The 24,101-nt window shown below is 27.9% G+C and overlaps 1 protein-coding gene and 1 long non-coding RNA gene across 2 annotated transcripts; one reads left to right on the top strand and one right to left on the bottom strand.

Moving 5' to 3' along the window:
• The first annotated feature begins 1,797 nt into the window (after nt 1–1,797).
• Nucleotides 1,798–6,397, top strand: LOC130673317 (proteasome subunit alpha type-5). The gene is made up of 3 exons (XM_057478291.1): nt 1,798–1,957; nt 2,088–2,648; nt 6,071–6,397. The coding sequence occupies exons 2-3, from the start codon at nt 2,088–2,090 to the stop codon at nt 6,236–6,238; spliced, it is 729 nt and encodes a 242-aa protein (XP_057334274.1). The 5' UTR covers nt 1,798–1,957; the 3' UTR covers nt 6,239–6,397.
• A 2,953-nt stretch (nt 6,398–9,350) lies between these two features.
• LOC130673318 (uncharacterized) lies at nt 9,351–12,121 on the bottom strand. The gene is made up of 5 exons (XR_008990871.1): nt 12,057–12,121; nt 9,846–9,938; nt 9,722–9,766; nt 9,583–9,641; nt 9,351–9,504 (listed from the first exon to the last, which is right to left on the bottom strand). It is a non-coding gene; the product is annotated as an uncharacterized LOC130673318 (long non-coding RNA).
• Nucleotides 12,122–24,101: the final 11,980 nt, after the last annotated feature.

The raw sequence follows: 24,101 nt of genomic DNA, 5'->3' as shown, positions 1-24,101 counted from the left end.
TTCAAATTTTCCTTAAATTTCTTTATTCTATTCAAAAGTACTCGAGTCATACTATAGTATTCTCATTGCTAAGATAATTTTTCTTCACTTAAAAAAATTTTTCATACATTTACCGATTAATTTGTTACGAATATCAAATAAAATCATTTTTCAGCACAAGAATATTTCATCATCAAATCATGTCAAAATTTTTTTTCTTCCTGTAATTGGCCTAATAGCCACTTTAGTTTGAAATTGGCATTAAGTTATCACTGAAATTGCGTGAAATTCGCTGCCCAAATTTGCTGACAATTCGATAGCAAAAGTTGGAAAGAAAAATTTGCAGTCAATTTTTCCTTAATTCAGAGGTAACTTTTTTTTTACTAAACAGGGGTTATCAGATATTTTTTGCCAAGTTTTTTTCGCCAACAAAATCTATAATTACAAAATACAGACTGTACATTGATGTACTACTGTCTAATCTAGAGAAGTGCGCTTCAATTATTTGATAATATTCGTTTGTTTAAGTGAAAAACTTGGATAAAGTTTCCATTTACTGCACTAGCGCAACTAAGATAGTACCGTTCGGTGATTTGAGTGTAACAGAGAGATAAGTGCGAACCCCTGTAAAAAAAAACAGTTGGTAATGTTCATTTTTACCATTACAGAATGTAAGCAAATTTATACACAAAACTGTCTACAATTTGATGGTAAAAAAAATGCTTTACAAATTATCAATTTATAAATTGATATAAAAATTTGCCTGAAAATTGACATCTTTTTTCTAATCAACTATTACAGTGAATTTGCATTCTTATTCGCGTAGTAAATTTACGTCAAATTGTATACCATGTTGTTTACAAATTGTCGTCAAAAACGGAAAAGTCCGAAGTTGACGGACATTTGACGAAAAATTCAATGAAACTTTTGCTAAAGCAAACTTTTACTAAAGCAAACTGTGCTATTAGGGTTGTTGGCGTTTATCCTCCTTAGTCTCAAGGCATCATTTTGTTTGCTATATGAATAATATTTTATAAGTATACTTATAGACCATTTACGAAGCCAAAAAACATATTTTATCTTCTTTCTAATTTATAGTTTTTAAAGCCATTTATTTTAAAGCAGCTTGTTGCCGACACTGGCAAAATTGTTCCCTATTCGAGGAGTCAGGATCGAGGAAATTCAACAATTTTATTATTATTATTTTTAAAAACAAAGAACTCGTGAGTATAAAAATTTCTGAATATGCAAAAAAGTATTTTATTCATTTTTTTATGATCCTGAAGTTAGCAGACAATTGAAAATTTTTAGGTTTTTTTTAACAATTAAATTTGAAGAAAAAAAAAAATTAAAATTATTCACACATAGAAAATTTCAAAGACTACAATTGGAATTTTTTTAAATATTTTTTTTCTTATAATTTACCGTCTAAAAAAAAGTCCAAAAATTATTAGACGTCGGCTAACTTCAGTATCATATTTTTTTAAAAGAAAAAAATTTTTATGATGTAATATTTTCAATATTATATTTATTTTGTTAAATAATCACTAGAAGTCACAAGTTGATTTGTCATACAATTGATGTCAAATTGATCACTCATAAATCAATTTTTGCTACTAAACTTTCTATCTCACGGTCACATAAAATATCTGCTTTAATTTTACTGTTGGTCGAGAGCTCAATTAAATATGTGAGAGTGGGACATAAGAGAACTCGTAGTTTTTTAAATTTTAACTTTTTAAATTTCGCGCCAAATTATTTACACTGCGCGTAGTGCATTTCGGGATATCATCTCCTCTCTCACATTCATATGCATTCAAATTACGCGCGCGCAGCGCCTCTATGAAAAGTTTGAAGCTGTATAATTTCTGCTATTCACTGGCAACTAAACTCTGAATGACTGGCGTTTGTCATCAAAAGAATAATAATAATTAATTTGTTGAGTTTAAATATATAATTAACTACTAATTATTACAAGGTAATAACAATAATAATATTTAAATATATAACTAATTAATTTAAATTGGTAAAGTATAAAAATAACGGAGATTTAAGTTTTCTAACCTCAATAAAATTTGAATTTAAATAAAATAATTAATTTATTTCAGATGTTTCTGACAAGATCAGAGTACGATCGTGGTGTCAATACTTTTTCCCCAGAGGGTAGACTGTTCCAAGTCGAATATGCTATCGAAGCAATAAAACTCGGGTCAACGGTAATCGGGATTTCAACATCCGAAGGCGTTGTTTTGGCAGCGGAGAGACGAATCACCTCACCGCTGATGGAGTCGACAACTATTGAGAAAATAGTTGAGGTTGACAAGCACATCGGCTGCGCTGGGTCAGGTCTGATGGCTGATTCCAGGACGATGATTGATCGCGCTCGTGCTGAGTGCCAGAATCACTGGTTCATTTACAACGAGAAGATGACTGTCGAGTCTGTCGCTCAGGCTGTTTCTAATCTCGCGATCCAGTTCGGAGACAGCGATGATGATGGCAGTGCCATGTCCAGACCATTTGGGGTCGCTATTCTCTTTGCGGGTATTGATGAAAAGGGACCGCAGTTGTTTCACATGGATCCTTCTGGTACTTTCGTTCAGTTTGATGCCAAAGCTATTGGATCCGGAAGTGAAGGAGCTCAGCAATCTCTTCAAGAAGTTTTTCACAAGGTTTTATTATTTTTTTTTTTCTACATTTTTATTTTTAAAAAATTCTCCATTTAAAATAGACTGAGTAGAATTCTAAAAGCTTTAATTTTTTGTAATAATCAATAGAATATTTTTTTTTTTCATATTTTTATTGCAGTAGTCTTAGAAATTCCAAGTCTATTAATTTAATTTGGATTTTTTCTCTTCGCTAAACAGAAATAATTCTTGGAGAATTTTTTTTTATTTTAAGTTACATAATTTTGAATGAGTAAAAAATAATATTACAAAATTGTATGTAGATATACATGTTCAATAGGGAAATATTTATTCCTCTTGTTATTGAAAATTTGTAGTTTTTTTTTTTAATTATATAATTTTATACTCTGGTAAAAGAAACTGTAAATTCTTAAATTAAAATTTTGTCTAAACTATTGAAGACACAATTTGTAGAAAATTTAATTCTCTACAAATTCGATCTTACGCATTTTTAACATAACTTTGATCGCTTACCTAGAATTTAAATTTTAAATACTTAATCTTCAAAGTTCTAAATTATTGATCCCCTAAAAATCTTAAAATTTTTAAATTAAAATATTATCTCAACTATTAGAGATACGATAAAAATGTAAGAATACAATCTTGTAGGAAATTTAATTCTCTACAAATTACTTTCTATACTTTTTTAACGTAACATTGACAGTTTACTAAAAATTAAAAATTTTAATCCTCAAATTTCGAAATTATTGATCTCCAGTATCACTACTAATTTTTAAATTAAAATATTAGCTCAACTGTCAGAGATACGATAAAAATGTATCAATACAATTATATAGAAAATTTAATGCTCTAAAAATTGGTCCCTATACATTTTTAACGTAACTTTGATCGTTTAAACGTAATTTAAATTTTAAATACTCAATCTTTAAATATCGAAATTATTCGTCCTCTAAAAATCTTTAAATTTTAAAACTAAAATTCTGTCTCAAATATTAGAAATATGATAAAAATGTATCAATACAATTTTGGAAAGAATTTGATTCTCTAAAAATTACTTTCTGTACATTTTTAACGTAACATTGACAGTTTACCTAGAATTTAAAATTTAAATCCTCAATCATCACATTTTTAAATTCTTGATCTCCAAAATAATTTTTAATTTTTAAATTAAAATATTAGCCTAACTATCAGAAATGCGATAATAATGTTTCAATACAATCTTGTAGGAAATTAAATTCTCTACAAATTACCTCCTATATATTTTTAACGTAACTTCGATCGTTTACCTAGAATTTAAAATTTAAATAATCAATCTTCAAATTTCTTAATAATTGATCTCCAAAATCATGACTAATTTTAAAATTTAAACATTAGCTTAACTATCAGAAATGCGATAAAAATATATAAATACAATTATATAGAAAATTTAATTCTCTACAAATTTGTTCCTATTCATTTTTAACGTTACTTTGATCATTTATCCAGAATTAAAATTTTTTATAAATAATTTCCTGTTCATTTTCTATATAATTTCAATTCAACGAATTTTACAAAAAGATTTTTAAATCTTCCCGCCTCGACTTTTACAATAATTTAAATATGTTTTCGCCATAGTAAATTTAACGCCCCATTAATTATCACTCTAAAATATATCTACTTACTAGACTGTTTAAAAAAAACGACTAATTTTTTATTTGTTCATTATATCGACAATATTGTTGGAAATGACGGAAAAAGAATATTGTGACAGTTTGAGCTCTTAATATTAAACTAACAACTCCCGCATGGCAATTTTCCATTTCCCGTTTAAATAACATGGGAAAATTTTTTTTTAAACTGGAATTTTTTCACTCATCAGCGAATCAATGTATTGGAAAAAACAATGACTACTTTTGTTGAAAATTAAACGCTCTACAAATAATGTCTCTTATCATTTTTCAAAAAATTAAAATTTTCAAGTTATTCAAGGTCAAAGTTAGATTCACAGTAAATTCTAGTATTATTTGACTTTATCGGCAATCCTATCAAACTAATCATAAAATGTCTCAAAATCTTTTTTGTAGACAATTTCGATTACTACAAATAACCTCTGATAGAATTTTTTCTAATTCTGTATAGTTTTCTAGTTATTTTCATTTTTACCTCAAGCTCTTGAAATCGATGAGAACACTATTTTTTTTAAAAGCTTGACACTAAAATGGAAATAACTTGAAAACAAAGCGGAATTTCAAAAAACTTCAACTAAGATAATTTGTAGGAAATAAAATTGTCTACAAAAAAGATTCTGTGACATTTTATGATAAATCTGATAGTATTGCCGAAAAAGTCAAATAATACTAGAATTTACTGTGAATTCAACTTTGACCTCGAATAACTTTTGAAAATTTCAATTTTTCGAAAAATGATAAGAGACATTATTTGAATCGTTTATTTGAGAAACCCCATAAGTCATGTTTTTTACGAAATTGGGTTTTTTGCATTTTTGGGTTCTTTGGATGTCCCTCCATAGAAATCAATCAAAATATGCATCGAATCAGCGTTCAAAAAAAAATTAACGGGGTGACAGCAATTTCATTTAATTGAGAAACCCCATAAGTCAATGACTCAAATAAACATATGCGGTTTTAGTTCTACAGAAATAATTTTCTTTTTTTTATTCAAAATTCGCGCTTTTTTGGGAAATTAATTTCAAATGTTGTTTTATTGTTGACTGTTGTATGACTAATTCAAATGTTCAAATTAATTATAATTTTCTGTAGTTTCTGAGTTTCAGAGTTCAAATACATATTTAATACTTCATTTTATCAGTGTAATGAATGATTTGAGTGGAAAAATTTAAAAAAACAAAGATTTTAAAACTTTTTTTTCCGTTTGGTTGAGAAACCCCATAAGTCAATCAACTTTAAATAATTTTTTTAAGTAGTTTCAGTTAAAAAATTAAATTTTTCTTGTTGAAATCTTTTTCCGAGACGCTAACATTATTGTCTTCAATTATTTATTTATTATTTTAATGTCAAGTTTTTCCAAAAAATTTTGTGTTTCCTGAAAAATTTTGTTTTCTTGACTTATGGGGTTTCTCAAATAAACGATTCATTTGTAGAGCGTTTAATTCAACAAAAGTAGTCATTATTTTTTTCGATACATTGATTCTCTGATGAGTGATAAAATTCCAGTTTAAAAAAAAATTTTCTAAACATGTTATTTAAACGGGAAATAGAAAATTGCCATGCGGGAGTTGTTAGTTTTAATATTAAGAGCTCAAACTGTCACAATATTCTTTTTCCGTCATTTCCAACAATATTTCCGATATAATGAAGAAATAAAAAATTAGTCGTTTTCTTTTAAACAGTCTACTACTTACATATTAGTAAATATACATATTTACATATACATTAATCAATAAAAATTCACTATAATAATTAAAATAATTATTATTATTATTTCAGTCAATGACATTGAAGGAAGCAATAAAATCAACACTAACAATTTTAAAACAAGTTATGGAAGAGAAATTAAATGAAACAAATGTCGAGCTAATGACAATGACTCCCGAGAGCAAGTTTCACATGTTTTCAAAATCAGAGCTGCAGGAGGTGATTAAGGACATTGCTTAATTATTTAATAATAACTTTTAAATAAATAACTTAAAGCATCGTTAATAGTGTTGACCATCTACCGCCAAGTGAAAGTGCTTTAATTAATTTTCATACATTATTACTCTTAAAAAAAAAAATTATCTTTAAAAAAACAAAAAAAAAAAAACATGAACACGATCAATTAATTATTTTTTTTATTTATCAGGAAATATTTCCTTCCTCTTAGATAACTTCCTGTCCGTTAATAAATAAATAATATTTAACACTTTGCGTATAGATATTAGAAAGCTTCGAAGCCCCGTCATCTCGAGGATCAAGACGAAGAGGTAGTAGTAGATCTCGACCTGGAAGCGCGTCATCGCCGGCCCCATTACCTTCTTCATTCCTGCAAACAAGCTATTGATCTCCAGTTACCGTAACTCCTTATCATTTATCTTTTTTTTCATCTCAATTCCTATCTATAACTTTTAAATCCTGTCATCTGTTGCTTTTATTTTATTTTATTATTTTTTACTGCATGAATTATAAAATAAAATAAAATGTTTTCATTGTTTCCTGCATGTCTATTTATATTTTGTTTATTTAAAAATACCGTCACTGGAGTGGCGATTCGTTGGTTTAAATATAAAACCGCCGGACAAAAGTTTAAAATATAACAAAAGGTTTTATCGAAAGCATTAACCGGGTCTGTTGTGGTTTGAGGTGACGGACTGGTTCGCTTTCCATTAGCACCCGGATGAGGTTTAACTTGTGAATTGGTCATATCCGAAATCAATAATTAATTTTGATGGTGAGAGCCAGGTTGTCAGAAAACCGAGTCGAGTCGAGTCGAGTCGAGTTTAGTTCAGTTTAGTTGAGTCAGAAATGGCTTCCACTGACACTCCTGCGATGTCCCGATAACAACAACGTCCCTTTTTATCCCACCCATCCGACCCATACTACTCGGGCTGCCAGATTATTGGATATTATTCCATTTCAACCGTTCAATCCTACTACGATTCGCCCGGATTCCCATTGGGTTCGCTAAGTCATATATATTTAATACAGATTTAATCAAATATATTTTTTTTTATTAATTGAAATCGGTGGGAATTAACGGTGGGGTAGTCAGGTACAAGACTTAAGATTTGACAGCAAGATCTAGGTGGGAGGAAGGGGGTGATTTGGGAATGGGTGAGTGGCGGGAGGAAGAAAGTGAGGATTGTAATTAAGGACGCTGAGTGGTTGGGATAGTCCCGTTCGAGTCCTGGAAATCCCTGGGGACTCGACCCGTCGTATCAGAACCTGACACTCGCGTTCAAGTTTCGCTACGATAATTGCCTTCGCTTCACAGTCAGGCTGATATCTATAGCGTTGGATGGAACGCTGCTCGACCGTGAATAATTATTTTTTTTCTTTATGTAATTTAATAATAATGATAACAATAACGATTTAATATTTAGATTAATTTATTTTAGGAGACAAAAAAAACATTATTTATTTGAAATCAATGATTTTATTTTTTATTTTGTGGGAATAGAGGGCAAAATAAAGACACGGGGTCGAATGGACCATTAAAATTTTTTTTATTTAAAATTATTTTTTAATTTTTACTCAAGTTGTTGGTCAGAAAATTTTTTTGGGTTAAAATTTTTTTCTTTTTTTTCAATGACATATTTATGCAATTTTTTTTGTGAGGAAAATAATCTATTTATTTAAATTGATGATTTTTAAATTTTTTTATGGATGAAATATAGTAAAATAAGAACACAGGGTGAGATTGGCCATTTTTTAAGTAAATAAAATAAAAATAATATTTTAAAAATTTAATGATCATAAGGTAAAAGCCTCCATTATTGACAGGACCCCTACTAGTGACATATTGTTTTAATTTATTGATTCTTCACTTAACTGTATGAATAATCACAATGCTCAATACTTGTTATAAATTGTCGGATATTTTTAAATGGAAAAATGGTTCAATTTTATTGCTGGGTATAAATTATTCGCTGTAAAAAAAATTTATTTTTCTGAGTAGACTACCATCGCTAGAACGTTTGAAATTTTTTAACAATTTCGTTTAGAGAGTAATGGTTGGTAATTTAGTTAAACAATCACGCTTTTTTTATTTGTTATTAAAGGAATTACGGCTTTACTTGGAACACTTGCTATAACATTATCATAGGTTAATTTATCATCGTAAACTTGCTCATTTTTAGCTAAAGATGAACGCTCGATAAAAAAGCTGATATCTATAGCGTTGGATAGAAACGCTACTCGAGCGATAATAATTACTTTTTTTGTTTATTTAATTTAATAATGACGATTTGATATTTAGATCAATTGATTTGATGAAAAAAAAAAACATTATTTATGTAAATTGATAATTTTATTTTTGTGGGAATAGAGAGCAAAATAAGAACGCGGGGTCGAATAAACCATTAAAAATGTTTTTATATTTGAAATTAATTAAAAAATTATTTTTTAAATTTTTACTCAAGTTGTCGGTCAGACGATATTTTTGGGTCAAAATTTTTTCTTTAATATTAATGATGACGAGCAACCTGCAGTCTCTATGTGACTGCCCGAGTATTACTACCAAATTTATTGAATATGATTTTAATTTAACTGTTTATTAAAATCTATACTCTAAAATTAACTCTAGAATCGTTTGTTTATTTTTATTATCATTGAAATTTAATGAGAGCTCAAAATTGGAAAGTTGACAGTGAAAAAATGCATATTGTTAGGGACATAGTGTTTCTATCATAAGAGCTCATGTATAAGGATTTAAATCACACAGTTTTTAATAATTTATTTTTCAATAACTATACGGTGAATCCTCGAATAATTCTAAGAGTAGATGTATGGTATATTTATCATCAAAATTGTAAAATTTCAAATCGAAAAGTTGGAATTTTTGATAACCATTAGAAACGCATGAACCTCGTTAATAATAAAGATAATCATAATAACAACATAAATATGCAATTTTGTTTGTTATGAGAAAAAAAATTTATTTATTTAAATTGATGATTTTGATATTCTTTTAAGAATGAGATATAGTCAAATTAGAACATAGGGTGAAATTGGCCATCTCTTAAATAAATAAAATAAAAATAACATTCTTGAAATTAATGATTATAAAATATATTTGCTTAAAGTTTATTCCGACATGCAATAAAATTAACAATAATAATATTTTTATAATAATTAAGTTCAAATTTTATCGTTAAAGTATTCGGGATTTCGTTTCCGGTTTCCATGGGTGATTATTTTGTTTGAGTCTCCCTCGGATTTCTGGACTAGAAAATAAAATAAAATAAAAAGTTAACAATGTATTTCAAAAGAAAATTAATTTTATAATATCTTTATAGACTTACTAATCTAAAGGTCTACTTAGTCAAGTTTTCACGAATGTGCCACTACGTGTTCCTACAGCCTGCAATAAAAAATAAATAAATAAATAACTAAAAATTAATAGATGAAATAAATAAATGAAAAACGTATATTTTCACTTACCGCGCCTCCAGCTTTAACCGTCATAGCTCTCACTCTTTTCAATTCCTGTAGTAAAAATCAAAGAAATAATAAAGTTAAAATTTTTTTGAAGAAAATTAAATATAAAATATATTTATAAACTTACTAAACCAGTGATAGGACTCAAGTTGAAAAATGACCAAATTGCGAATAATAAAATTACTAACATAAATTTGGAGTTCATTTTTTAAAGAATTAACTGAAATTAAAAATTATTGAGGTTTTAAGTTTAAGGAGATAACTTTTAAATAAGTTGAGTTTAAGATGAGGAAGGGGTTTAAATTGAAGATTAAAATTTTATGAATTATTGCCATGATTTGTAATCAAATGTTTTCGATATACTTATTTATAGACATAAGAGTAGAAATCAGAAAAATTTACTTCTAGGCTTTTTGAACTATAACTTTTAGAATTCTAGCGCAACTCGTGAGTCAAATGAGGGCCAACTGATTCAAATTAAATTCCGAGGCTATTCAATTTTTGAAAATATCTCAATAATTCATCAATTTTTTTGAACTATTGAAAATATTTATAAAATAATTACTGTATAAAATGTAAATTTTTAATTAGACATTATTTTGACTTAGATTTTTTTGTCATAATAAATCCTTAATAAATAATTTAAATCATCGATAACACTATTTTTTTTACAACGATCATATCATGAGCAGAAATTAAAGAATATTTTGAAACATTATTTGTCCCTTTGTTTATTCTAATAATATTTTTTTTATTAAGTTGAAACATAAAAAGTTATAGTTTCCCATAAGACTTTATGTTAAAACTTGATTTTTAATCGTTAATAACTTTTTCAAATGATCGATAACATATACTGAAATTTTCAAGAACAATAATTATTGATTCATTCTTGCCAAAAATATAAAATTTGAATTTTTATCTAATAGAAAGCCTCACGCAAGAACGTTTTTAAGGAACGTAGAAGGACTTGACTCAAGAGTTAGATTTCGATATACAATTTTATTTCTGCAATTGTCAGTTCAATGTCTTAACATTTTATAAATAATTATTAATTATACAAAAATTTAACGCTAAAAAATATTGATATGATATTTGAAAATTACTGACATCAAAATTTTTTAATTTTATTAGATTAAATACTTAAGTTTTTTTTTTGTATTAATTAAGAATAAAATTCTTTTGGTAAAACTTGAAAATTTAAACAGTTTATTTTTATCTTTTATCGTAGTTGAAATATTTTAAAAGAAAAATATATTAGAGGATCAATGAAACAGATTTGACCGTGTTTTAATTTTTTTTTTAAATTCCATGATTATACAATTATCGAAACCAATAAGTTTGCAAATAAATAACAAATATTTGTCCTATTAAATTTTAGTGATAATAAAAATAGAAAAAAAATCTGAGAGTTAATTAGAAAGGATTTGATTAACAATTAAATTTTAATCATTTTTAATAAATTTTATAGTGATACTCGAGCAGTAACTTAGTGAGTGCTAGTTGTTTGAAATTAATTATTTATTTGTTACTCTCTAAATCTGAAACGGTGATTATTAACTGTTTTACAGCTATAATTATACCAAGCTGTATACTTACAGCTGTGAGATGGTGTGTATTAGAGTGATTCAAAAAAAAAATTAAATTTTTTTTTTTGCTCTTACCCCCTGAAACGTTAGTGGTTGCCGAGAAAAAAATCCTCCCAACAGATGGGCTTTCTAGCTCAACCCTAAGAGGTGGCTATTTTAATTTTAATTTTCCATCTAATTAACATGTAAAAATTTACTTCTTCACTAATAGTGTAGTTACTCTTAAGCTGCTCAATATTTTTCAAATTTATGCAAAGATTTTCAAAGCTGATTCCTCAAGCTTTCCAAAACCCTATGACAAGTCAAAATTATCCCCAATTGAAGCTAGCAAAAAAAAAATCGAAAATTAACAATTTCATTTTGAAATACAAAATCGATACTATTCACATAGCTTTGATTGGCGTTTTAATTATGATAATTATGACTTATCATAGGGTTTTGGAAAGCTTGAGGAATCAGCTTTAAAGATCTTTGTATAAATTCAAAAAATATTGAGCAGCTTACGAGTAATTACACTTTTAGTGAAAAAGTAAATTTTTACATGTTAATTAGATGGGAAATTAAAATAAAAATAGCGACCTCTTAGGGTTGAGCTAGAGAGCCCATATTTTGGGAGGATTTTTTTCTCGGAAACCACTAACGTTTTAGGGGGTAAGAGCGGAAAAAAAATTAAATTTTTTTTTTGAATCACCCTAGTGTGTATACACTATGTTTCAGTGGTTTTCACTGTTTCAGATTTAGAGAGCACCCACCTGAAAGATTGATTTGAAGTACTGACGATCTCAACTTGTTTGTGAGTGTTGATCGCATAAAAATTATGCTCTTTTATATCCTGTCTTATCAGTAATTTTTCTGATTACTTTTATAAACCATTAAAAATTTTCCTTATTTAATAAAGATAACAGATAATGAAAATATTGATTTTTAATATATTGTATTTCGCTGAATTTTTCATTTTTATTGATTTAACCACGCGAATTGACTTAAGTATTCAGGTAACCTTTATGATTCTTTCAAAGCCATTGAGATTAAAGAGCACACATCTGCTTCGATATAAAATAATATTTCTAAAAATTCTATGAGCATCCATAAAATTAAATACTGATCGGTAAAAATAGAGATATCGATCTATATACATCTAAGTAGATCTTAGAAAAATTCCATGTGTCATGTTAAAGCCGGGCTATTTTTAAAAGTTACGATGACCTTAGGAATTATTATTGTTATTAATGATTATCATTTAATAATATTATTTTTCAAAGTAATGCAGGTAATAAGAGTAAACTCAACACCCTAAAATAAAATAGACCATAAAAAAATTGTGTACTAAACTTTTTCTTCAATAAATAAAGGGCAAAAAATTTTTTTCGACTGCTGCAAATTTTTATCTGCTCAAAATTTGAAAAAAATGAAATTCATAAAATAATTATTTTACGACTCGAAAAAATAAATATCAAAATTTTTACTATTTTCCCTATTAACCCATTTTGCCCTGTTAACCTGAAGCAAAAAGTCAGTAATAAATAAATAATAGATTGAGGAAATTCTCTTCGACTATTACGTCCGAGCCAATCTCTTAAAAAATGAAGAAAAAAAAGTTTTATCAGAACACAAAGTAAATGAATAAGGAAATGATTGGCATAACAGCAAACGTAAACTTTATCATTATTAGTTAAAGAACGCTCGATAGAAGAGCTGATTATAGCGTTGGATAGAAACGCTACTCGAGCTTGAATAATTTTTAATAATAACATGATAATTGATGGTAGTGAATCCTGATTAAACAACTTAATTCGACCTAATTAAATATTTTAATTCTGTTATATTCTGTCGAATTCTGCAAAACAGAATTCAACTGAATTGAAAATTTGAATTTGAATTAAAAAGAATAAAACCGATTTAAAAATTTCAAATTCGTTTTAATTCAGTTTAATTCGGATTCAGAACTAGAAATTGGAGAATTATTTTCGAATTAATCAGAATTAAACCGAATAGAATTATTTAAATTCGTTTTAATTTGGATAAATTCTGGTTTTCCTGCCGAATTAGACAGAATTCATTTTTAGTTAGGTACCAAATTAACAGAATTTATTTGAATTAAATAGAATTAAAAATTTAATTCTGTTTAATTCGATCGAATTCAGTTGTTTAATCAGGGAATTCAATTAAACGATCATACTTATTTTATTTGTTATTAAAAGAATTACGACATTACTGATCGGTTTGATTAACGCTTTTATTCAATTCTAAACTTCGTATGTTTGATTGACATATAAATATCATTAAGATAGTGCTCACTATAATCCCATACATTATTTAGAAACAATCGGAGACCTAAAGCTCATCCGTAAAGTTATTGCAAGTATATTCTACTTTAGACCGTTTGAAAAATGATAGCGACAATGATGGCAAATTATTCTCTATGATAATATTATAGCAAGTATTCTAAGTTTGCTGTTATAATTTGAGAAAAATTCTACTAAATTTATATAGCCTTGTATAACAGTGCAGCCAGATCGTGGACGAAAAGTTCCCCTTCTTTCGCACCATTTTAGCATCACTCACAGCTTAAACGGTGCTTGGGAAGGGGAACTTTTCGTCTGCGATCTGGCTGCACTGTTGTATAATTGTATTGTTGGTAATTTTGTTAAACAATCACACTTATTTTATTTGTTATTAAAGAAATTACGGCTTTACTTGGAATACTTGCTATAACGTTACCATATAGATTAATTATATATCACACTGATAGAAGTATTTATTTGATACTAATGAATGTATTTATTTGAAACAGTTTTCAGCATTATTTGGCCGAAATAAATATTTGTTTGCCTCAAATGTAGATTAATTAATGGTTAATAAATCTTATATTTGAGTGAACATCGCTGCGATATTTGACTACCGTGCCACTTTATGTTTATAACGTCGAATGAAATGAGTGTAATCGTTAGTAGAGATTTATTATAATATTTCATTTTTTTTTTATATTTTGTATAATATTTTTTATCCTCAATTTAAATTAATTGTGTGTATTATTTTCCTTAAAAAAGTAAAATTAAACAGTCCTATAAATTATTTGTCATAATCTTAATTAATTAACTTCATGCGTCATTTCTTTCTATTCAAATGAGCCATTTATTAACTATTAAGAAATGTTTATTTGGTTAAGCTTTCAAATAAATCATTTATTAACTATTAATAAATCTTATTTGGCTCAAATAAATACTTCTATCAGTGCTTAGATTAATTTATCATAGTAAATTTTCTCATTTTTAGCTAAAGATGAACGCTTGATAGAAAGGCTGATATCTATAGCGTTGAATAGAAACGCTACTCGAGCGTTAATAATTATTTTTTTTGTTTATGTTATTCAAAAATAATGAAAACAATAACGATTTAATATTTAGATTAATTGATTGGATGAAAAAGAAACATTATTTATGGAAATTAATGATTTTATTTTTTACACGGAAAGAAAATTATGGCAGCGGTTCCCATAATTTTGTGAAATTTTTTCCTATACCATCATAGGAATTACGACCATAAATTATGGGAGCGGTTCCTATAATTATAGGAATGATTCCCATAATTATAGGAATAGTTCCTATAATTATGGGAATGATACCCATAACACTATAGGAATGGTTACTATAATTATAGGAATGGTTCATATAATTTATAGGAATACTTTCTATAATATTATGGGAATCATTCCTATAATTTATTGGAATGGTTCCTATAATAGTATGGGAACTATTCCCATAATATTATGGGAATGATTCCCATAATGCAATTGGAATGGTTCGTATACCATTATGGGAATCATTCCCATATTATTATGGGAATAGTTCCCATACTATTATAGGAACCATTCCTATAATATTATGGGAATGGTTCCCATAATATCATTAAAAAATTAATTTAAAGAAGTGTGGTAATCACTTCTACAATACACAGAAATATTATTAAACATAAAAACAAAAATTCAAACATTGAAAAAAAAAATCGAATTCGGCAAAAAAACATTAAAATTTTTAATAAGAATTTTTTTGTCAGCACAAAACATTCAAGAAAATTTGAATTTTGGGAAATTTCTACACTATTGTGCAAAAAAAAAATTTTATGATATTATAGGGATGGTTCCCATAACATTATGGGAATAGTTCCCATAATATTATAGGAATAGTTCCTATACCAATATGGGAACCATTCCCATAATAGTATGGGAATGGTTCCCATAATGATATGGGAATGGTTTCTATAATATTATGGGAACCATTCCCATAATGGTATGGGAACCATTCCCATATCATTATGGGAACCATTCCCATATCATTATGGGAACTATTCTCATACTATTATGGGGATGATTCCCATAATATATGGGAACCATTCCTATAGTAGTATAGGTACTCTTCCCATACCATTATGGGAACCATTCCCATAATGCATAGGAAAACTTCCCATAATTTTCTTTCCGTGTATATCTTTGTAGGAATAGAAAGCAAAATAAGGACACAGGGTCGAATAAACCATTAAAAATTTTCTTTATTTAAAATTAATTGACAAATTTTCGTTTAATTTTGAACTTCCCGCTAAGAAAATTGGAAATTTTCAAAAATTTGGGAAATTATTGGTTTCGGTCCGATTTTCGAAAATCGAATTTCTGAGAGATTTTAACGTTTTGAGGTTCTAGGAAGCTATTCTGGCTAATTTCAAGATGATGTCCGAATGTATATATGTGTGTATGTAAATATCTGTATCTTTCGAACGGATGAACCGATTTTGATCTTTAAGGTGGCACTCGGCGCGACTTGTCAATATTTAAAAGCTGTAAAAAATTTAAATTAATCGGTAAGGTGCGTTCGGAGATATTCCAAAAATAAAATTTTTTTAAAAATGTTTTTTTTGGATACCCTTGCAGATTTGAATCACGGTGGAAATACCGTGGATGTGTAAACACCGTGGATCCACCGTGGTTATACGGTTGGTTTGTTCCATTTCACCACCGGGTATACACAGTGTATCCACCGCACTGTAAAAAGAGCGGTGTTAAAAATGGACTCTTTTTAATTCCGCCCGGTGTTAAAATAAAATTACACCGGTGTTAAAAATACCGGTGTAAAAGCGGAGTAAAATTGGTGTAAAAGCGGGGTAAATTGCGTCCGCTTGGAGTATTAACTTTAAAGATTATAAAACACAAAAAATGTCAGTTCTTTATGAAAATTAATAAAAAATATCATTCATTAACAAGTATAGTGATCGAGTAAGTAAAAATATTCACAAAATAAAATGTTTTAACACTGGTAAAGAATATCTACTCCGGCGGCGGCGTTATTTTAACACCGGTACCGAATATTTACACCGGCGGCGGCGTTATTTTAACACCGGTCTAAAATATTTACACCGGTGGCGGCGTTATTTTCACACCGCTTTCGGGGGTAAATTTAACACCGATAATTTTAACACCTACACCGTTTGGACTTACCCCGGTGATTTTTTACAGTGCGTGATTACGCGGTGTATCCACCGTGATTCCACGGTGGCCTGACCACTGTGTATACACGGTGTTTCCACCGTAGTTCCACGGTGTATCCACCGCGTAATCACAGTGGAAATACCGTGTATACACGATGGTAGAGCCACCGTGGAATTACGGTGGATAAACCGCGTAATCACAGTGGAAAAATCGAACAAACCCACCGTGTTTCTACCTCGATTCAAATCTGCGAGGGTAGCTTGCAATGTGCTCGATGGATTGATTCCAAAATCTAATCAGCTCTAAAACTTTATAAGTCACGTCGAATGCCACTTCAACCATCAAAATCGGTTCATTTGTTCAAGAGAAACCGTTGTCGAAAGAATTGAAAAAAAATTTTTTTTTAGTTTTTTTGAAATATCTCAAAAACGACTACATAAATCAGATAAATAAATTTAACTTTTTTTCGGCCACCTCTTAAATAAATAAAATAAAAATAATATTTTTGAAATTAATGATTATAAAATATATTTGCTTAAGGTTTATTCCGACATGCAATAAAATTAACAATAATAATATTTTTATAATAATTAAGTTCAAATTTTATCGATGAAGTATTCGAGATTTCGTTTCCGGTTTCCATGAGTGATTATTTTGTTTGAGACTCCCTCGGATTTCTGGACTAGATAACAAAATAAAATAAAAAGTTAACAATGTATTTCAAGAAAAAATTAATTTTATAATATCTTTATAGACTTACTAACCCAAAGGTCTACTTTTATAACCTCACGGTCGTTGCAGCATTTCTCCTCAATCCCTGTAATAAAAAATGAATAAATAAATAAATAACTAGAAATTAATAGATGAAATAAACAAATGAAAAACGTATCTTTTCACTTACCCTTCTTGTAAGAGAGGTGCTCATTGTTCTCTTTATCGTCTGTAGTAAAAATGAAAGAAATAAAAAAGTTAAAATTTTTTTGAAAAAAATTAAATATAAAATATATTTATGAACTTACGGGTCGAGACCTGAAGAATGCACCATCTGCAACAACCGACCATATTGCGAATAAACAAATTATAAACATCAATTTGAAGTTCATTTTTTAAAGAATTAACTGAAATTAAAAGTTATCGAGATTTTTAATTTAAAGAGAGAACTTTTGAATATGTTGAGTTTAAGATGAGGAAGGGGTTTAAATGATTTCAAATTAGATTTCTGAATCAGGGATACTTGAGACTATTTGTGCAGTGAATATTCACTGATTGAAGTACTTTTCACTGATTCATTTTAAGATATTATACATGTAGGACATGATTATTTACGTAAAATAAATAAATTAACAAATGTTTACACAAATTGTCTTTATTCAACTTCTATTACATCATCGGCTTAAAATCTATTAGTTAAATCGATTGTCATCAAAAAACGAACATCAGGCTATGTATAACTTGGTATAATCGGTATAACTAATCATATATGATCTATAGATCGCTGTTGACATCGGACACTTGAAGTACTTGAATTTTGCACTGGTTTGAATCAGTGATTCTAATACTCCCTGGTTTACCTGTGAGAAACGTTGAATCTCACTGGTTCACTAGTTACTTCTTTATTCTCTGAATGAACCAGTGGATATCTTACTGATTCAAATTAAGAGAGCACTTATTTCACTAACTCATGTTTAGAGGGTGAAAGTTGAAAAAAATATCTTAGTTAGGATTTAATTAACAATTCAATTTAAATAATTGTAATAAATTCGATAGTGATAATATAGGCAGTAACTTAGTGGGTGCAGGTTTTTTGTAATAAATTATTTATTTATTAGTCACCTGGAAGTGTGATTTGAAGTCAACGACCTCAACTTTTTGTAAATGTTAATTGCATAAAAATTATGTTCTTTTATTGTCTCTCTTATCAGTAATTTCTTTTCTCAACAACGATATTTATTCGATTGATAAATCACCTTGTTCTTTTATAAACCATTAAAAATTTTACTTATTTAATTAAGATAACAAATAATTAGAACATATATTTTTATATCAGGTGTTTTGGTGAACTTTAAATTTTTACTGATTTATACGCGTGAATTGACTTACTAAATATTTATGTATCCTTTATAATATATAGTATACTTGTGAAATCATTGAGATGGAAAAGTACACATCTACTTTGATATAAAAAAATACTTTTTAAAATTCAATGAGCATCCATAAAATTAAATACTGATCGGTAGAAATAGAGATATCGATCTATATAGATCGACGTAGATCTTAGAAAAATTCTATGTGTCATATTAAAGTCGGGCTATGTTTAGAAGTTTCAATGACCTTAGCAATTGTTATTGCTGTTAATTATTATTACTTAATAATATTATTTTTTAAAATAATGCAGGTAATAAGGGTAAACTCAACACCCTAAAACAAAATAGACAAATTCCAATGAGGACTATGAGGACAATGAGATGGTATGATTTTTGGACCATTTGGTAAATTATACTCTAAGAAAGAATCAACCGATATAGATGCTTGAGGTGGAAATCGTCGAGTTTCATTGAGTTACAGAGATTTTTTTTTATTTCTTCTATATCTCAGAGTCTATTTGATGTATCGATTTGAAATTTTAAGGGATAAAGTTGATGGCCATCAAATTCTTTGGATTGTTGCAAGAATCGTCTCAATTGATTAACTCATTAAAAAGATATGCAAAGATTACATATAAACACACACATATAAGATCAGGCATCATTCTGAAAATGATCAAAATAGTTTCCTAGGACCTCAAAACGTCGACATCTGATGAAAATCGGGGTGAAAACAATAACTTGCCGAATTTTTAGAAATTTACAATTTTTTTTAGCTGGAAGGTAAAAAAAATTTTGAAACTTTGATTTAAGTTGTCTGTAAAACAATTTTGTTGGCTTGGGATTTTATTCAATAATAAAACAATGATACAAATTTTTTTTATAGAAAAAATAATTTATGAATCTTGAAAATTTTTAAGAGGAAAATAGAGCATATATATATATTAGGGTGCGCCAAAGAAAAGAACTAATTTTTTTTTCTTCAGTTACCGTAAAAGTATCGTTAAGGATGATGAAAAAAAAATTCTGGTAAAGTTTGAGCTCTTAATATTAATATTAAGATGTGGCGCTTCGTGATTTTTGATTTCCCATTTAAATAACATGGATAAAAAAACTTTTTTAGTTTGGAATTTTTTACCTCGGCAAAGGCTCATTGTACGAATAAGCCCAGCATATATTTTTGTAGGGAATTTAACGCTCTACAAAAAAAGTCTCTTATCATTTTTTGACAAATCCATCTGTTCAAAAGTTATTGGAGCTCGAAGTCAAGTAAGAGTAAATTTCGAGATCTTTTTATTTTTTCGGCGAAACTATCATACTTATTATAAAATGTCATTAAATCTTTTCTGTAGACAATTTTATTTTCTATAAATTATCATTGATAAATATTTTTCAAATTCTGCATTATAGAAAATAATTTCTAGTTATTTTCATTTCAATGCCAAGCTCTTAAAATCGATCAGAACACCATTTTTTTAAAAATCAAAAACCTGTGCGACTATTTTTTATAAAGAAAAAACTTTTGAAGTAATGAATTTTTAAAGTCTAAATCGTAAGTTTATAAACAATTGACCTGATCTATAATAAACATTAATATTTTCGTGTAGTTATGCGCATATTTTTGTAGGGAATAAAAATATGGTTCTATTGAACTCTTGGTACGTTTAATAGCTCAACTCGCAAAAAACTTACTGCGTAAAAATCTGTGCTTTTTTAATGATTTTTTTTAGTCCGAGGGAAAAAAATCGACGCGTAAAAAAAATCAGAGAATACTCTTAGAAGTTTCAAATATTTTGATTTGAAATTTAGCACACAGTTTTTATGATTCTGCGCCTTTAGAATGAGAGCTTAAACAATTTGATCCGATAAATAGTTTTTATTTTAGAGCTGTTTGTTCCACTGACACGGCGAAAAAGTCATTTTTTGTTTATAAAAAATAGTTACACAGGGTTCTTTCGGTAACAATTTTTTTTTCTTTGTTTATATTGTTTCAAACAGTTCCACAAATTTTTAATACATTTTAAATTTTTTTATTTCACTGTTTCTCTTAGGCTCTTTTACGGTATGTTTCTATACCTTAATGATTTTTTAACCGTTATGAAGGTTACATAAATATTTAGGAAGTCAATTCATGCGGATAAATAAATAAAAATTTGCTGCAAAACACCTGATATTGGAAATTATTGCTTAACTTATTTGTTATCGTCAGTAAATAAAGAAAATTGTAATTTGTTTATAAAAGTATTTAGTTCAAGGTTATTGATCAACTTCATAAATTTATTTATTTTGTAACGAAATATTGATAAGATAGGATATAAAAAGGATATTTTTATACATACGTACACACACACATATACACACATACAGACAGACATTCGGATATCATTCTGAAAATGATGAGAATATATTCTATAGCGATATGAGAGCTATAGCTTTTCTAGTACCTCAAAACTTCGACATCTGATGAAATTTCAATTGTCTCAGCTTGAAATCAAAAATATTTTGAAACCTTTATATAAGTTGTCTATCAAATAATTTTTTCGGCTTGAGATTTTATTCAACAATAAAATGGAACAGGTCCTAGAAACAGCCAGAGAGTCGATTCAAAAAATTCTGAGTTCGTTTATTTTACGATCTATATCTTTGTAGGTCTAATCCATGCCTTTGTGAGTCTAAGTTCGTTAATTTCAAGCTTTTACAATGATTATGTCCTAAAAAGTCTAATGTAGGTTTTCAATGCTCATTTACTCACTAAACATGAATTAGTGAAATAAGTGAATATTCACTAATTCTGAGTGCCAACCAAACCCTTTTTTGAAATTAGTGGTTCGGTTTGCACTTGGAATTATATAGTGAATATTCACTTATTTTCACTAATTCGTGTTTAGAGAGTAGGTTTAAAGTATGCCTTACACGGAGAGAAAAAAATAGTTCTGATTCCTATGCTATCATGGTAACCATTACTATTTTACATAGGAACGAAGATTTTTGTGAATATCCTGTGGGAATATGCTGGAAAAAATTTTTAGAATTGTGGCAAAAATATGAGTGATAGCTCATTGGATGCGGAATTAAATTCCGAGCAAGATGTGTTTCTTATTTTTTTTTTTATTTAACAACATTTCAATTTTTTATTAACAAAAAACATAAACAAAACGAAGAATCTTAGATTTTTGTTAATATCTCAATAACTATAAGAGATATCAAAAATCTAAAAAAAGATCTTTAAAGAGGAGGAAATTTCTGAAAAAAAGGATCGTTTCCCGGAATTCTATAGCTCCATAAACAATAATTTTTATTTAATGTTGAAAATCGGATTCCGCGCGGCTGCTGTCATATTTGCGCGTTGAGGTTAGAGTAAGATAGCAGCCGCGCGGAATCCGATTTTCAACATTAAATAAAAATTATTGTTTATGGAGCTATAGAATTCCGGGAGTCGATCCTTTTTTTCAGAAATTTCCTCCTCTTTAAAGATCTTTTTTTAGATTTTTGATATCTCTTATAGTTATTGAGATATTAACAAAAATCTACGATTCTTCGTTTTGTTTATGTTTTTTGTTAATAAAAAATTGAAATTTTGATAAATAAAAAAAATAAGAAACACATCTTGTTCGGAATTTCATTCCGCATCGAATGAGCTATGACTCATGTTTTTGCCACAATTCTAAAAATTTTTTCCAGCATATTCACAAAAATCTTTGTTCCTATGTAACATAGTAATGGTTACCATGCTAGCATAGGAATCAGAACTATTTTTTTCTCTCCGTGTAGATTTCGACTCGGGAATGGATTCAATTTTGATACGCTTATGACAATTAAAAGTCATTGAAAATTTTTAGAAAGTGGGGGGGGGGCACTGTCTGAGAGTGCACTTAAATAAAGAAAATTTTATTTGGTTTATACAAGTATTTAATTCAAGGTTATTAATCGACTTCATAAAAATATATTTATTTTGTAACGAAATTATTGTTAAGGCAGGATATTTTTTCAATTCAAATTTTTAAACGAGTTTAATAATGTCAACACCCTAAAACAAAATAGACCATAATAAATTACCAAAATTTTTCTTTAATGAATAGAGGGCAAAAAAACTTGTTTTCACTGCTGAAAAATTCTTGTCCGTCTAAAATTAGAAAAAATTTAATTTATGAAATGATTATTTTACGACTCGAAGTTGTAAATATTATAATTTTCGTTATTTCCTTTATTAACCCATTTTGCCCCGTTTTCCTGGAATAAAAAGTCAGTAATAAATAATAGATTGCAAAACATCCTCTTCAACTATTACGTCCGAGCCAGTCTCCTAAAAAATGAAGAAAAAAAAACTTTAATCAGATTACAAAGTAAAGGAAGGAGAAAATCGGCACAACAACAAACGGACGTAAACTTCCTCATTATTAGCTAAAGAACGCTTGATAGAAAACCGGAAGCTTATTTACCGTACATACAAGCCAATACTTACATCAACAGTTATAAACACACGCTACAAATTGTCACGATTTTTTTTTATTTTCTTATATTTCATTCTTTACTTTCACAATCACCGTCGTCATCCCAATATACATATATACATACATATATATTTATACATCTGCAAATATATGAAAAAAAATTTAATTTACTCGTGACATGAAAGCTACCGTAAATAATTAACTGTCTCATATATTTTTATAAAATCAATATCCGGAAATGTAAATCACTAACCGGATTACTATTAATATAATATTAAATAAATTTTATATATATATCTATATATTTTTTTTTCTATCAAGATCTCACTGGTTCCTTTCACTAGTCATGTATATTGTCTTACCTTTTAATATATATGTTCTGGTATCTGCCTTTTATCATATGTGTGATTCTAATATTTTTAATTGAATTCCCAATTATATATATATATATATATACATATATATATATAGAGCATATGAACAAGATCTTCTTAAAAATAATTTGTTCACGGCCGTTAAATAAAAAAAGTACAAGTCCATATAGAAATATATGTAGAAATCTAAGTGAAAGCAATATATACTTTCAAACATTACAACCCTCAGTCATATTTGATGAAAACATTATTAAAATTACAATTACTCTATAATTAATACCATCTCGAATTAAAAGTATCCGGAAGTTTAATAAACATTCACTTTTTTCCGTTTCCTCTAATAGATCGCAAGTTGCAAATAAATATATGATATATTGTTATTTTAAGGGTAAAAAAAAAACTCAGTTAA

The sequence above is a fragment of the Microplitis mediator genome, chromosome 8, assembly GCF_029852145.1.
Source record: "Microplitis mediator isolate UGA2020A chromosome 8, iyMicMedi2.1, whole genome shotgun sequence".
Classification (NCBI taxonomy): Eukaryota; Metazoa; Arthropoda; class Insecta; order Hymenoptera; family Braconidae; genus Microplitis; species Microplitis mediator.
Note: the sequence above shows the minus strand (reverse complement) of the source record. Positions and strands in the feature narration are given on the sequence as shown.

Excerpts from the sequence above, each read along its gene's own strand:
- LOC130673317 (XM_057478291.1), top strand. The coding sequence starts at position 2,088 with ATGTTTCTGACAAGATCAGAGTACGATCGTGGTGTCAATACTTTTTCC. Across the intron at positions 2,649-6,070 it reads TTCAAGAAGTTTTTCACAAG|TCAATGACATTGAAGGAAGC; the intron begins GTTTTATTATTT and ends TTATTATTTCAG.